This window comes from Kwoniella shivajii, chromosome 9, assembly GCF_035658355.1.
Source record: "Kwoniella shivajii chromosome 9, complete sequence".
Classification (NCBI taxonomy): Eukaryota; Fungi; Basidiomycota; class Tremellomycetes; order Tremellales; family Cryptococcaceae; genus Kwoniella; species Kwoniella shivajii.
Genome location: NC_085916.1, coordinates 13,644 through 26,647, shown reverse-complemented (window position 1 = coordinate 26,647; position 13,004 = coordinate 13,644). Strand labels below are relative to the sequence as shown.

At 47.9% G+C, this 13,004-nt stretch overlaps 4 protein-coding genes across 4 annotated transcripts; 2 read left to right on the top strand and 2 right to left on the bottom strand.

Annotated features, from left to right (window-relative positions):
• Positions 1-349: 349 nt before the first annotated feature.
• IL334_006329 (uncharacterized protein) lies at positions 350-2,769 on the top strand (the record flags this gene model as incomplete). The annotated part of the gene is made up of 8 exons (XM_062938033.1): positions 350-1,029; positions 1,080-1,353; positions 1,422-1,428; positions 1,486-2,070; positions 2,120-2,228; positions 2,282-2,358; positions 2,405-2,493; positions 2,557-2,769. The coding sequence occupies 8 exons, from the start codon at positions 350-352 to the stop codon at positions 2,767-2,769; spliced, it is 2,034 nt and encodes a 677-aa protein (XP_062794084.1).
• Positions 2,770-3,776: 1,007 nt separating this feature from the next.
• Positions 3,777-5,659, bottom strand: IL334_006328 (uncharacterized protein; the record flags this gene model as incomplete). Its single annotated transcript, XM_062938032.1, has 6 exons — positions 3,777-3,955; positions 4,010-4,045; positions 4,097-4,462; positions 4,514-4,845; positions 4,895-5,373; positions 5,423-5,659. The coding sequence occupies 6 exons, from the start codon at positions 5,657-5,659 to the stop codon at positions 3,777-3,779; spliced, it is 1,629 nt and encodes a 542-aa protein (XP_062794083.1).
• A 1,728-nt stretch (positions 5,660-7,387) lies between these two features.
• IL334_006327 (uncharacterized protein) lies at positions 7,388-9,489 on the top strand (the record flags this gene model as incomplete). The annotated part of the gene is made up of 5 exons (XM_062938031.1): positions 7,388-7,676; positions 7,738-8,146; positions 8,211-8,556; positions 8,615-8,876; positions 8,957-9,489. The coding sequence occupies 5 exons, from the start codon at positions 7,388-7,390 to the stop codon at positions 9,487-9,489; spliced, it is 1,839 nt and encodes a 612-aa protein (XP_062794082.1).
• Positions 9,490-10,847: 1,358 nt separating this feature from the next.
• On the bottom strand, positions 10,848-12,880 carry IL334_006326 (uncharacterized protein; the record flags this gene model as incomplete). Its single annotated transcript, XM_062938030.1, has 7 exons — positions 10,848-11,299; positions 11,362-11,467; positions 11,534-11,949; positions 12,027-12,286; positions 12,343-12,526; positions 12,579-12,678; positions 12,740-12,880. 7 exons carry the CDS (start codon positions 12,878-12,880, stop codon positions 10,848-10,850), a joined length of 1,659 nt encoding a protein of 552 aa, XP_062794081.1.
• Between the last annotated feature and the right edge of the window lie 124 nt (positions 12,881-13,004).

Here is a 13,004-nt window from a genome sequence, read left to right as displayed (position 1 = left end):
TTCTCGCGAGTTTTTCCTTGCTGTTTTTGCCTCGCGGATCTGCAGAAGATAGCCTTAATTGTTTTCCACCAGATCCCGCTCTAACAGTTACATACCTACATCTAACCACTCTTTGTCGCAAAGGAGTAATCCTGGTGTGGAAATACACGCAAGCATGTTCAAGCGGGAGGCCTGAGTCCGGGATGCCTTTATATTGCCCTTAAGTCTACTTGCGGATCCCGTCCTGACAGTAACCCTTTCGTTCTTTGTTACAAAGGAGCGTTGTTCACTATGTTTTCATAAATAGATACAATGGCAGCCTGTCTTTGTTGTTCCATCTTCCCAACATATCTCCAAACAATATCATACAATGTTTAGTGGTCGTAGGAAATCAGCTACTGTCCTGGTCGAGGAGGCGTCCTTCGCCAATGACATCCAATCTTCGTCGGCCGAGTATAAACACCGGATGCAATTGGAGACATATCAACGAGATCCCGTCAAAGCAGCAGCAGCATCGCGACTGGCGGAGCGGCAGAGAACTCCTTCGTTCAATCTGACTCCCTTCGACCCGGTGGATAGCGATGATAGCGGCAAGCTGAAGCGTTCTCAAGCGCCCGCATATCATCTTTTGCGCCTAAGGATCTTGACCTCATGGCGGCAGATCCTTGGCGTCCTGGGACTAGCCGGCGCTCTGGTCCTAGTGTTGCAGATTCTTGCCGCGCCTGCAGACAATATTGCTGAATGGAATCAGTGGCCCCAAGAACCCAAAACCGAGCCGTCCATACGAGTCAATCGTAAAATCTCAGCAAAGGCTAGATCTCGAGATGGAGCTTCTACTCTGGGCGACCATAAGATAGCCAATGGTATACTGCAAGTTAATCCCGATAGTACCGTACATCCTCTTCGTGTCTTGGTACAATCTGCTCAAGAACAGTGGGATGAAAAAGTTGCTAGGCAGAGCAAAACGTTGCATGAGGCGGTGAAAGAATACAAAAGGCGGTATCATCAGAATCCACCGCAAGGGTTTGACAAGTGGTGGGCTTTTACAGTGTAAGTCCTTTCATATCCCCAGCTATGGCAGACTGACCAATCCTTGATAGTGAAAACAATGTTCATTTGCCTGATGAATACGACCAAATCTATCGCGATCTCGCTCCCTTCTACTCAGTCTCACCTGCAAAGTTGAATCATCGTATCAAAGAAGCTGCCAAATCTCTACGAACATTCACTTTAGAAATTTCCGAAGGTCATGTTACTTCCCATCATGTGTATGACAGTAAAGTCGTAGAGTCGGGCGAAGAACGGCCCAAGCATCAAATCGCCCTGATTCAACCCATAGCCCAACATCTTCCAGATATGACCATTGTCATGTCGGTTTCTGATACCCTCTCAACGTGATCTCATGGCAACACCGAGGAGAGCTCATCAATCGTGATAAGCAGGAGGGATGTGAGTGTTTTGCCGATTCCCTTTACATGATTGTGTGCCCTGACTGCAACGGTGCAGTCATCGACGATGATATCGATCCCGACGCCGTCAACGGATACCCCTGGGCCTGTCCGATCTCGTCTCCTTTGTTCAATTCTGCTCGTTACAACAAAGCCAATCACAAGGATGGACTGAGTGCAATCGATGGGAAATCATTTGTAGCGGATATCAGAGAATACATGAACATTTGCAACCACCCGGAACTAATGGAGCAACATGGTTTGCTTATAGGCAAAAATCCGCAAATGCAAAGCCCTAGTCCTGTCATCTCTCTCAGTAAAACCGCTCTTCATGCCGATATTCTGGGAATTCCCACCGAGCAATGGGTAGAAGGGGGCCCAGTTCCCGCTTGGCAGGATAGAAAACAAGACAAGGTGTTATGGAGAGGGTCCAACACTGCCATGCATTATGACGAGACTGTTTCCTGGAGAGGGAGTCAGCGTGTCCGGCTCATCAACATGACCAACCATATTGGTGCTGGTGAGCTCGTGACTCTTTCCCCTGATCAAGGGAAAAAGACTTTAAGGGAATCAGCGAAGTCAAATACGTGGCCAGCGGCAAATGCAGAACAGATGGACGTGAAGTTCACTGGCAAGCCTCTTCGTGAGTTTCATGCATTCGGCAAAAATGCAGGAGCTTACGTATTTTGTAGAGTGCGACAAGAACGATGGTACATGTGAACGAATAGCTCGCGACTACGCGTTTGCCCATGGAAGAATGGGTCATGAAGAAGCTCTGGCATATAAATATGTGATCGATGTGTGAGTATGCTGACACTCGGTTGATGTTCCATGCTAACATGAGTGGCTCGTAGAGACGGTAACGCATGGTCTGCGCGATTTAACCGATTATTAACCTCCGGTTCGCTGATTTTCAAAGCCACAATCATGCGTGAGTGATACGGTTCAGTCGAGCGCCAGTGCTGACTCTTCAACAGCGGAATGGTATACTGATCGGATACAACCATGGATTCATTATGTACCGATCAAGATGGACTTTTCGGACCTCTACGATGCGGTTGCGTTCGTAAGTTGCTGTTACTGGTACAACTGCCTTACTTATCTGCGTAGCTGATGATATACATCCCAGTTCCGACCTAGCTCGACGAATCCTGCAGCAGAAGACGCACTTGCGGAAAAGATTGCATCGGCTGGTCGACAATGGGCACTGACGCATTGGCGACGTGAAGACATGACCGCCTACATGTTCAGGTTATACCTTGAGTGGGCAAGACTCATATCGTCTGACCGAAAATCGAAAGATTTTGTTTATTCACCGGATATGGAGATGAGGCGCCATTAGACTTAGATTGTTTTTGGGATGTATATCGTGCATTTGTATGGATGTCTATGTTGTTTAGATTTTTCAGATGATGTGTGCTAAATTGAGCTGACACAACAAAGAACAGCAGGATTGTGCCACAAGTCTCCTCTTCTATTCCCTGCCTGTACTCTCGTGTGGTTTCCCGAAAGGATGGAAATATCTGACTTGCATCAAGTTGATAAACTTAACAGTGATTCCGCGTTGCCTTTCTTTGTTATCGTCTCATCACACTTGAAGCTTCCGCAGGGCTTCACTTCTACCATAAGGGTTCTGAATATCCCACGACACATCAACAAATTGGGCTCCTGCTCATATCTACTTTCTGCGTGAAACCGCTTCCGGACACTCTAGAAGAGCAGTTTCGTCTTTCTTTATCGTTTAGCCGGATTTTGGAAATTTGGCGCGTCCTCGGTCGGATTGTATGATATTAAGCGAACGCGAAAAGCGCTTTAGGCGCAATTGATGCTCATACAAACAATAGTGGAAGAATAGCTTAAGGGTTTCGCGTTAGCCGAGCTGGGGTTACTCATCAGCCACGTATCTAGCATGAAGACAACGGGATAGCTGTCTGTAAGACGTGGAACTGCCTGAGTATGGACGCTGAATAATCTTGGTAACGGTCTCAACGCGGCATAGGCGTACCACGAAGTGAGAACCGCTTTGGGTCGGAACCTGTCAAGCGCACCTGGTAATTTACAATGCACCCTGAGGTTGAATGGTACGACAAATATGAAGTCTCCGGAAGTAGCTGGATGTAACTGTTTTCCAGCAGATGATGCTTGATTCTGCCTACTTTACTCGTTGCATCGGACGCCTAGTACAAAAGTCAAGATGGAGAGCCTAAATAGATCAGAGGAAACCCCTCAAAATTCACGCCTTCGTTCAACTACGAACATTACTACCCAAAGACGTCTCCGTGCTTTCTTACTATATACCTAATCCAATTCTTTCAGACGTGATGACTTTAGCGATAGCGACATGAATTTCTATTCGTCTTCCTCCGCATTGATCACAGTCTTCTCAAACTGTCGAGCGGGAATTCGACGTCGGAACATGATGTCCAATTCTCGATACGAGCGACCTTTCATCTCGGGCAAACAGAAATATGCAGTGATCAAGGTCGCGAGAGCAGTACCTCCCCAAACGTAGCCACATTTGCCGCCAACTGAAGCAAAGTTAGCACCAGGTCGGGCGCGATTGGTCAAACGCAGGAACTCACGATTTCCACCGGTGGGATTCAGCATGTACGAACCAACTTCGGGAATATCAGCATCCGCCTACTGTGATTCATTGGAACGGAACTCACGGAAAATACAGGGAATCTCGATGATATAGTATGTTGCTCGACCAATTCCGGTTGTGAGTGGTCTGAGACGGATAGAGGAGGTCTCACCAATGATGCACCATGAGACTGGGGCCGCCGCAAAAGTGAAAATAACAGAAACAATGAGACCGAAAGAGGCTTGAGCCTGTTGAGCTGATGTAGTCTGCTTGAGCGAGCCGGCGATACCAAGAGCAAAGAGCATAACGACGTTGAAGAGAGTGCCATAGATATATATGGGACGTCGACCAAAGTAAGTTGTCAGGATCCATGAAAGCATAACGAAAATCATTTGTAAAGCCGAAGTAATCAAACCAAGAGCGAATGCGGTGTCGACCGACATACCAGCCTCTGCTCAAGTCAGCGTGAATGAAATGATGCGATCGCGATGTACTAACTCACGTTCAAAGAAGTAAACAGCTTGGTTCGCAATCAAGTTTCCTGCTAGATTTTGGGCTGCGTAGATACCACACACGATAGCTGTACGCCTGAGATCTGTGCCCTTGAAAAGCTCGATATAGTTGGGGGAGGATTCTGATTCATGTTCGATGACCCGTCGCATCATAGCCACAGTCTCGCCCGCGTTTAACCTTGATCGACGCCCGAGACGCTCGATCGACCGAGTCGCCTGGTCAAGACGGCCCTTTCGCACTAACCACCAAGGAGATTCAGGCGCAAAGAACATAAGGATGGCAAGGGGAGTAGGGAACATCCATTGTAGTGCGATGGGAATTCTGATATCCATTAGCTTAACGCCCCATGGTCGGACGTTAAAGCACTCACTTGTATGCGTTTGTCCCCAGCTGAGTGTTATAATGATAAGTTACGGCACCAACGATAATACTACCAATGGCCCAAAACATCTGCAATACCTGGGTGGCCGGTGCTCGAAGTCGCATTGGAACAATCTCACTGCAGTACGCGGGCGCATTGGCAATGAAAATTCCCCATGGAAGTCCCTCGAGGAGTTGCGCGACGAAAAAAAGAGGAAGTGAGTTGGCGAAGAACATGACAAAGATGGTTGCGTTCATAAGTCCAAGGCCCACCAAGGTCGCCCAACGGTAGCCGATACGACTGGTAAGCGGTCCAGCAAGGAACACACCAATAAGTGCACCGAGTTGACCCGCCATTTGAAGTGCCGACTGCCATTTAGCTTGAATGACATATTTTCCCGTAGCTTCATTGAGTATACCAAACCTATTGGCGAAAGCAGGAAGGGCAATGAAATTACCGATGAGGAACACATCATACGATTCCATGATCTAAATGAATTCAGCGCCTACTCCTAGCCGACAAAGGAACAAGGCTCACAATTGTAAAAGACATGATGAAAGCCCAGAAACAAGCCATGGGGTAAGCTTTGACAGCTTCCATCACCGTCATTTGATGCTCCATCTTCTCCGCCTCCATGGCGTCTGCTTTGAACTCAGCATGCCCCTTCGCTACATCAATGTCGTTCACATGTTCGACTTGCTCCTTCTCCGAAGTATAAGGCTTGACTTCAACTTCTTGTTGAGCCCGCGAATGCGATTCGAGTTCGTTGTTCATGGTAATTGTTTATGTAAGAGGATGACTGTAGTGTCGCCTGGAAGAACAAAACCTGGCTCGAACCTTTTATATTCTGGGGCCAATCCTAGAAAGCGGGGGCTTCGATCTGTGCGGGTCCCACTTTATACCGATTCAGGAAGAGTGCAGTCCTGAGCCAATGTGACCGAGCATCTTGTGACCACCATGACCCATACGATACTCGATCGGGATAACTTTACAACGTGATGTGTGTCCGAGTTAAAAATAACATAAACACCGCTGTTAAATCCCGTTTGAGTAAATCGAGACCTACAACTGGAGAATAGGGGGAAGGTCTGCCGTAAGAGCGAAACAGCAGGTTTTGTGGAGAACACATGCCTCCGCAATCCTCGGCCCAGCGCAGTAAACCTGGGGGTGCGAAGTACCGAGAACAAAGGGGGTGATCAAGCCTATACCGCCGGGCCGACTGAACCGCCGCTAGTGTAGCAAAAGACTGCGATGTGGCACCGAAACAGTAACCGGAAGTCTATCTTCGGATGTACATAACCGAGAGCAATGTGTTCCCATATTGTGAGTTTCCTATCGTGCTACTTGCGACTACGACGTCTTGCTCTGGGGATGGCCGATAGTGTAGCACCTCGCAAGCACTATACGTCGTTTATCTGAGCACCCCAAATAATCATCAACACATCGTCATTGGGGTTTGAACGTCGTCTTCGTAATCGAAATTTGTCCACAAAAAGCGCCATTCGACCGCAAAAAGGAGGCTGTCTTTATAAGTACACTTAGTCGTGTTCTTCCTGTCATTTCGACCTGATAATCTGGATCACTCGTTGTCTGTTGTTGCGGGATGTTCTGTATCGAATGGCTATGCGAAAACCCGATGCAATGTGTACAGGACAGTCACTTCCAGTGAATCACTTATTTTACTCGAAAAGATCAAAGCCCCATTTTCCCGTTAGGCACGGAGGTGAGAAGGTCATTCAGGGCAGGCCAAATACGGCCGGGGTATGGATATAAGGTTATATCACGAGATTTAAAACTTCGCCTGCTAGCCCGGAATCAACGAAGAACATTTTCTTGGACATGCATTGTAGAAATTGCCATCGATCTGGTCCCGGACAATGAGCTATTAGGGTTCTTCCCTAGTCACGGCTTGTTTGTCACGTGCGTGGACTGCAAGGCTGATCGACGGCAATGAATCCTGAGCCAGCAGATGCTCTGGTCGTCAGCTGGTAAGACCATATATATCCACTAGGCATCTCGTACTATATGGCCACTGTTGATGGTTTCGCTGCAATGGTGCCGGGACATCTCGTGAATGGGTCCGGGGTTCCGAGATCTGATCAGAAGAATTTCGAAGCTGACGCTGGTTGTACATTTGTGACCCAATCGTCCATGTATCGGCGAAATACAATACAGCCTACTTTCAACTCGGGATTTCTCGTATTACTGGGTGATTCTGACGGTGTCCCAGCTGGAAACCAAGAATTTTTTCACCTAACGATAGAAACGCGCGATACTTCTTTATGTCCGAGCGCCACATGTTCGTTGCACCATTTTGCGAGGATAACCCTTTTCCCCGTTAATTCCGCTGTACACGAGCTTGTTTTCTCCGCTCATGGCGATAAAATTGGTGACCAGCGGCTGGACCTCCTATATAATGAAAGTGGATCGAGTGTTAATTTTCGTGGAATCTTTCCTATCCTCTTGTCAAGACACATCCTACAACTTAAAAAAACAGACACAATGGCCCCTACCGCTGTTTCAGAGACCAACAATGTCGCTGCCGCTGACCTCAAAGCAAAAGTCGTCGAGGGCAGCATCGAGATCGAAAAGAGCCCCAAACTCCCCCTCGCTGATAACTACATGTATGATTTCAAATACAATCATGCTCTCCCTACCATTCAATCTTTAGGGGCAGACATCGCTGAAAACGCGGATGCCACTGAGGAAGCCGAAGCTATCATTGGTCGATTGTCCGAAGTTTTGGCCAACGGCGATGCAGATGGTTTCGCCGATCTATTCTTGGAATTCGGTAAGTTCCCTCAATTGCAGAATGGAAGTTATGTATACAGATGCTGAATTGAACTTTCTAGGTGTTTGGAGAGACAAACTCGCTTTCACTTGGGATTACCGAACATTCAACTTCAAGAAGGCTATTCGTCAAGCCGCCGGTGATCTCCTTCCTACAACCAGAGCCAAGAATTTGCGATTCTTAACTCCTGCTCCCAAGATTCACCGACCCTACGCCGACTTGTCTTACCTGCAAATAGTCTTTGCTTTGGACACCGAGATTGCTGGCGCTCATGCTGTGCTCAATGCAGTACAGACTCCCGAAGGCTGGAAGGTCTGGACCCTTCACACCGTCATCGAGTCTCTTCACGATTTCCCCGAATTACACGTAGCCGATGGTCACATGACTGGCGAAGTCAGTTGGGAGAAGCAGCGTGCGATCGACGATGACAAGGTCCAGCCTGAAGTGGTAGTTGTTGGAGGTGGTCAGAAGTAAGTGCAACTGTCAATAGGTCAATAGGTCAATGACAGCCCTGTGCTAATAACTATTCGACAGTGGTCTCGCCCTCACTGCGCGATTGAAGGCACTTGGTGTCACCACTTTAATAGTTGACCACAGCGCGGAGATAGGTGAAGTATGGACCAAACGATATGAATACCTCTCACTCCACTTCCCTCATTGGGCCGATCACTTCCCCTACTTCCCTTACCCTGAACGATGGCCAACCTACACTCCCGCTCAAAAGCAAGGTCTATTCATGCAATGGTACGCCTCTGCTATGGAGCTTCATGTTTGGAACAGCTCGAAAGTAGTCTCGGCTGAACAAAGCGAGTCCGGTGACTGGACGGTCAAGGTCAACAAGGGTGGGAAGGAGCTTAGAACTCTGCATCCCAAGCACGTTGTGAGTACCACAATCGAATTCCCTTGAGACCTTTAAGACTGACTGTGTTCAAACATAGGTAATGGCAACCTCGCTTTGTGGTGTTCCAACCTTACCTGTTGTTCCTGGTATCGCCGACTGGAAAGCCGGTATCTACAGACATTCGACCGCTCATGACTCTTCCCGAGACTTTGTTGGCAAGAAGGTCCTCGTGGTTGGTACTTCTTCATCTGGTTTCGACACTGCCTACGATTGCGCACGACGGGGAATCGATGTGACTCTCCTTCAAAGATCGCCAACGTATATCATGTCCTTGACCCACTCTGTTCCACGTGCAATTGGTGGCTACGAGCCTAAGAACGGTGTTCGACCCGACATTGAGGAGCAAGATCGTTTGACATTTGCCACCCCACTGGTCCAGCGGAAGAGCTCTCCCGACGAAACGCGGAAACTTTAGAGAATCTCGACAAGGAGTTGCTCGATGCCCTTCACGCCAAAGGTTTGAGAACATGGCGTGGTCAACGTGGTACCGGTAACGCTACCCTCGGTTCTACTAGAAACGGTGGTTTCTACTTCGATGCCGGTGCTTGTGAGCAGATCATCAATGACAAGATCAAGGTCGAGCCCGGTTTCATCGAGAAGTTCACAGAGGACAAAGTCATTCTTTCGGGAGGCAGAGAACGACACTACGACCTCATCGTTTTCGCTACCGGTTTCTCCAATACTATCGACTCTGTGCGAAACACTCTTGGAGACAAGATAGCAGACCAGTGTGGTCCTATCTGGGGTGTCGATGATGAGGGAGAATTCAAGTCTGCCTACAAGGAATCAGGAGTACCCAACTTATGGATCTTCGTTGGATACTTGCCTTACACTCGATTCCACTCCAAGCGACTCGCCCTCAGACTCAAAGCATTGATCGCAGGTGTCTCTCCATCTCCTTACAAAGCATGATTCAAAACTACCATCGCCTTTTATATACATATTTCACGACTTTTTCGACATAGTAGCGGACATTTTCTCATGTACAATTAATCATCATGCAACCCATTTAGACGTTTCTTGCAATGTGGCAGTTTTTCCCACTAGCGAGTATGGTGGTAGCGCGAGCAGGCATGCCGTCAGAGGTACCAGAGTGGCGTTCCTGCACAAAGTGGAGAATCCTCACATCCCCTCTCTTGTGTCATGTAGCACCGATTCATTTCCTGGGGAGATGTACGTTTGCTCTGCTTTGGCATGAAAAGTCAGGTTGAGTCTATAGACCACCATGCAGCTGCATGACTTTATCTGTTCAGAGATGCTGATAGCTCTGTCCTTTCTGGGTCTGCTAGATGATGTCTCATGGCCTGGAGTCAATGATCATTGCCAGTACTTCCGATATAGTAAGCAAGGACCTGTGAAGTCTAGACAAAGACGTAAAATCAACGATAAGAAGCTCCATTTGATCAATCCAGCAAATGAGATTGTCGCGCAGTGCTCTATCCGTCAAAGGTGACTGTGCTCAGTGTACTCGGTAATTTCGAATACACGACGCCAACCTAGGCGATGATATTGTCGTCCAGATATATCGATACAGATATCACAGCGACAGTAAAAGTTGCGTCGGATAACAAGCGTAAACGTACTTTTGATTGCTAGGAAAGTCTGAGAGTCGGTTATCGCCCTCAAGACAGATGTTTGATGGAGGATAAGATAGAGTACAGTGGTTCAACACTGTCGTTGACGGCTTGCGCAACGACGTCATCATCATACCGCCTTGCATTTGCTGTGTTGTGAGTTGTAACAACCTCTATATCGTTCAGCACTGGCCGTTAGTCTCCTGTAAATCATGACCTCGACAACAAATCAGACTCATGTGTACACCGACAGAGTATATGGTTTAGGATGAAGCATAATTGACAGTCAGCGGCATGGCTCTTGTTGGCCTCCGTGAGCTAGTGGATTCTACCGGTCGCTGTTTATGCTCTACTTCTATCTTTGCCTCACCTCGGTAAATGACATCGAATTGCTCGGAACTGGAGCAATCTAGTATACATGTTAGTTGATGAAATTTAGGCTCACGCTGTCAGCCAGACATGTTGCAAGCAAATTTGCTTTCACGGTCTAGCATCGTCTCTGTACTGCTCGAGCATCTGCTACATGATAAGATGAGACACCCTGCATGACATATGTTCTCTTCCGATTAGGATACTAAACTAAACAAGTAATGATTTCGTATTGTACACCCCTAACTACCACCACTTGCCCACAGATTCTTCCGCCACATGTACTGTTCTTCATACGCTCTCCTCATCGATATTGGAACGTTCCCTTTAAACAGTTGAGTTGAGCTCCGCTGTCATCTTTCGCTTTTCCTTCAACATCATTTGGGCTTTCTTCACCCCGTAGCCCTCTAGGAACACGGATTGTGTCTCATCGATGGAAAGACCTTTGGTTTCGGGGTAGCAGAAGAATACAAATACGTAACCAACGAGCATGAAGCCCAAGTAAAGACCGTATGTACCGGTGGCACCCAAAGATTTGAGCTGGGTGAGGTAACATACCGAGACGACCAAATTTGCGAGCCAGCAGCAGGTTGTGGCAATCGAGGACCCAAGGGCACGGATCTCCAAGGCGAGGAACTCGGATTGGTACCATACAATGTGAGAGTAGGTGAGACCGAAACAAGCCGTGAAGAGCAAGATGGCACCCAAGACACTGCCGACGATACCATTCGAATAGGCAAACCCTTCGACCAACTGGCCGCCAGTGGGTCTAGTCAAGACTGGATGACAGGACAGCTTTGATCAGTAATGTCCTTTCCACGATCCCATGGATGCCGCTTACAATGGAAAGATATGATCATCCAGACCATTCCGATGATCATCCCGGGAATCGCCAAGACAAGGAGCCTTCGTCGACCGAGTCGATCGACAACGGTCATACCGATGAACTGTGACCAAATATAGTTAGATTGACGTCCTCTCTAATCATATACAATCGTAAATGAAATATTCACCAAGAACATGGCATTACCACCAGCAGGGATCAAACCGGCAGCAGCGGAATTTTTGAGACCGAGCAGACCGAAGATATTTCCAGAGTAATAAAGCAGAGTGTTGAAACCGGTGAGCTGACCGAAAGCTTGAATCAAAGATACAGCAATAATGGCACGTCGGTAAGGCTTGTGGGTCCACAGTCGTTTCCATTGCTGCAAGATAGTGTATTGCCTCTGCATGACTGTGGTAGCGTCGACGTACTGCTGGGTGACTGTCATCTTGAAGTCAATCACTTCGTCAGAGGCACCTTTGTAGATAGTCTTGATGGTTTCTCTAGCCCTCTCGGTATCTCCGCGAAGCAATAAGACACGAGGAGACTCCGGTAACCAATGCATTAAGGTGAGTTGGACGATGGACGGAATGACTCCCAAAGCGACTGTCGTAAGAGCACCCAGAGTCAACGCTATACTCTACAACGCCAAACTCTATTCTCAAGGAACCACTAGTACTTACACAGTAATCTCCAAGCAATGTGAGCTGGAACTCTATTCTGGAAGGCAGCACCCAAAGCACTGGCTATGACTTGTCCAAAGGGGATAAAGAAAGCATTGACACCGATACATCGTCCTCGAACGGCTGTAGGAGCAAGCTCGGTGATGTACAATGGTCCAATGACGGCGGCACCACCGACACCGACACCCAAAATAAGACGTCCGACAATCATTTGAGGCACCGAGTATGAAGCTGCGATGATGATCGCTCCAGCAGTAAAGCTTTCATTTGTAAATTGTCAGCGTAAGCTATCGAGCCAAAGAAGAATGACACTCACAAGAGATCGGCGAGGGCCATCGACCATTTTCGGCCAATCTTGTCAGCAAGGCCACCCAAGATCATAGCACCAAAGATGGCACCTATGGTGGTACCAGCGGTGATGATCTCTTGCTCAGATGTGGAGATGACGTGTCCAAGATCTGTGCCAACCAGTGGCAGAGCAGATCCAATGACCGCGGTATCTGGGACAAATCGTCGGTATAAGCAAACCTTATGGGGATGAAAACCACTTACCATATCCGAACAGGAATCCCGCCACTGCGGCAATCGAGATAAGGAAGATGAAGTAAGGGGTAACCTTGTCTTCATTTTCGGCTCGCAAAAGGTTTTCATCCTGTGTGGTCGCTGGAGTCAGTCGGGGCGGACTTGTAGTTCCGCTGAGAATGAACGCTCACAATGAGATGACCTGATGTGATTGCGCCTTCAAAAGTAGGCGCATTCTCATAGTGAACAGCTTCAGGTTTGGTGCCATAGATGAGATCGCCTTTCATGGATGCGCTCTCAGGCGTGATATCGTTGCGCTTAATCTCCTGCATATCTTCTTGTAATCGATTGGGTTTGTATAAACTTGATATAGCTCGAATGGGTGGAAGAGAAGGGTGAAACAGTACATTCAGCTCGTTCAATCCGCTCTTTAAGTACTTTTCGTGAGACATGACA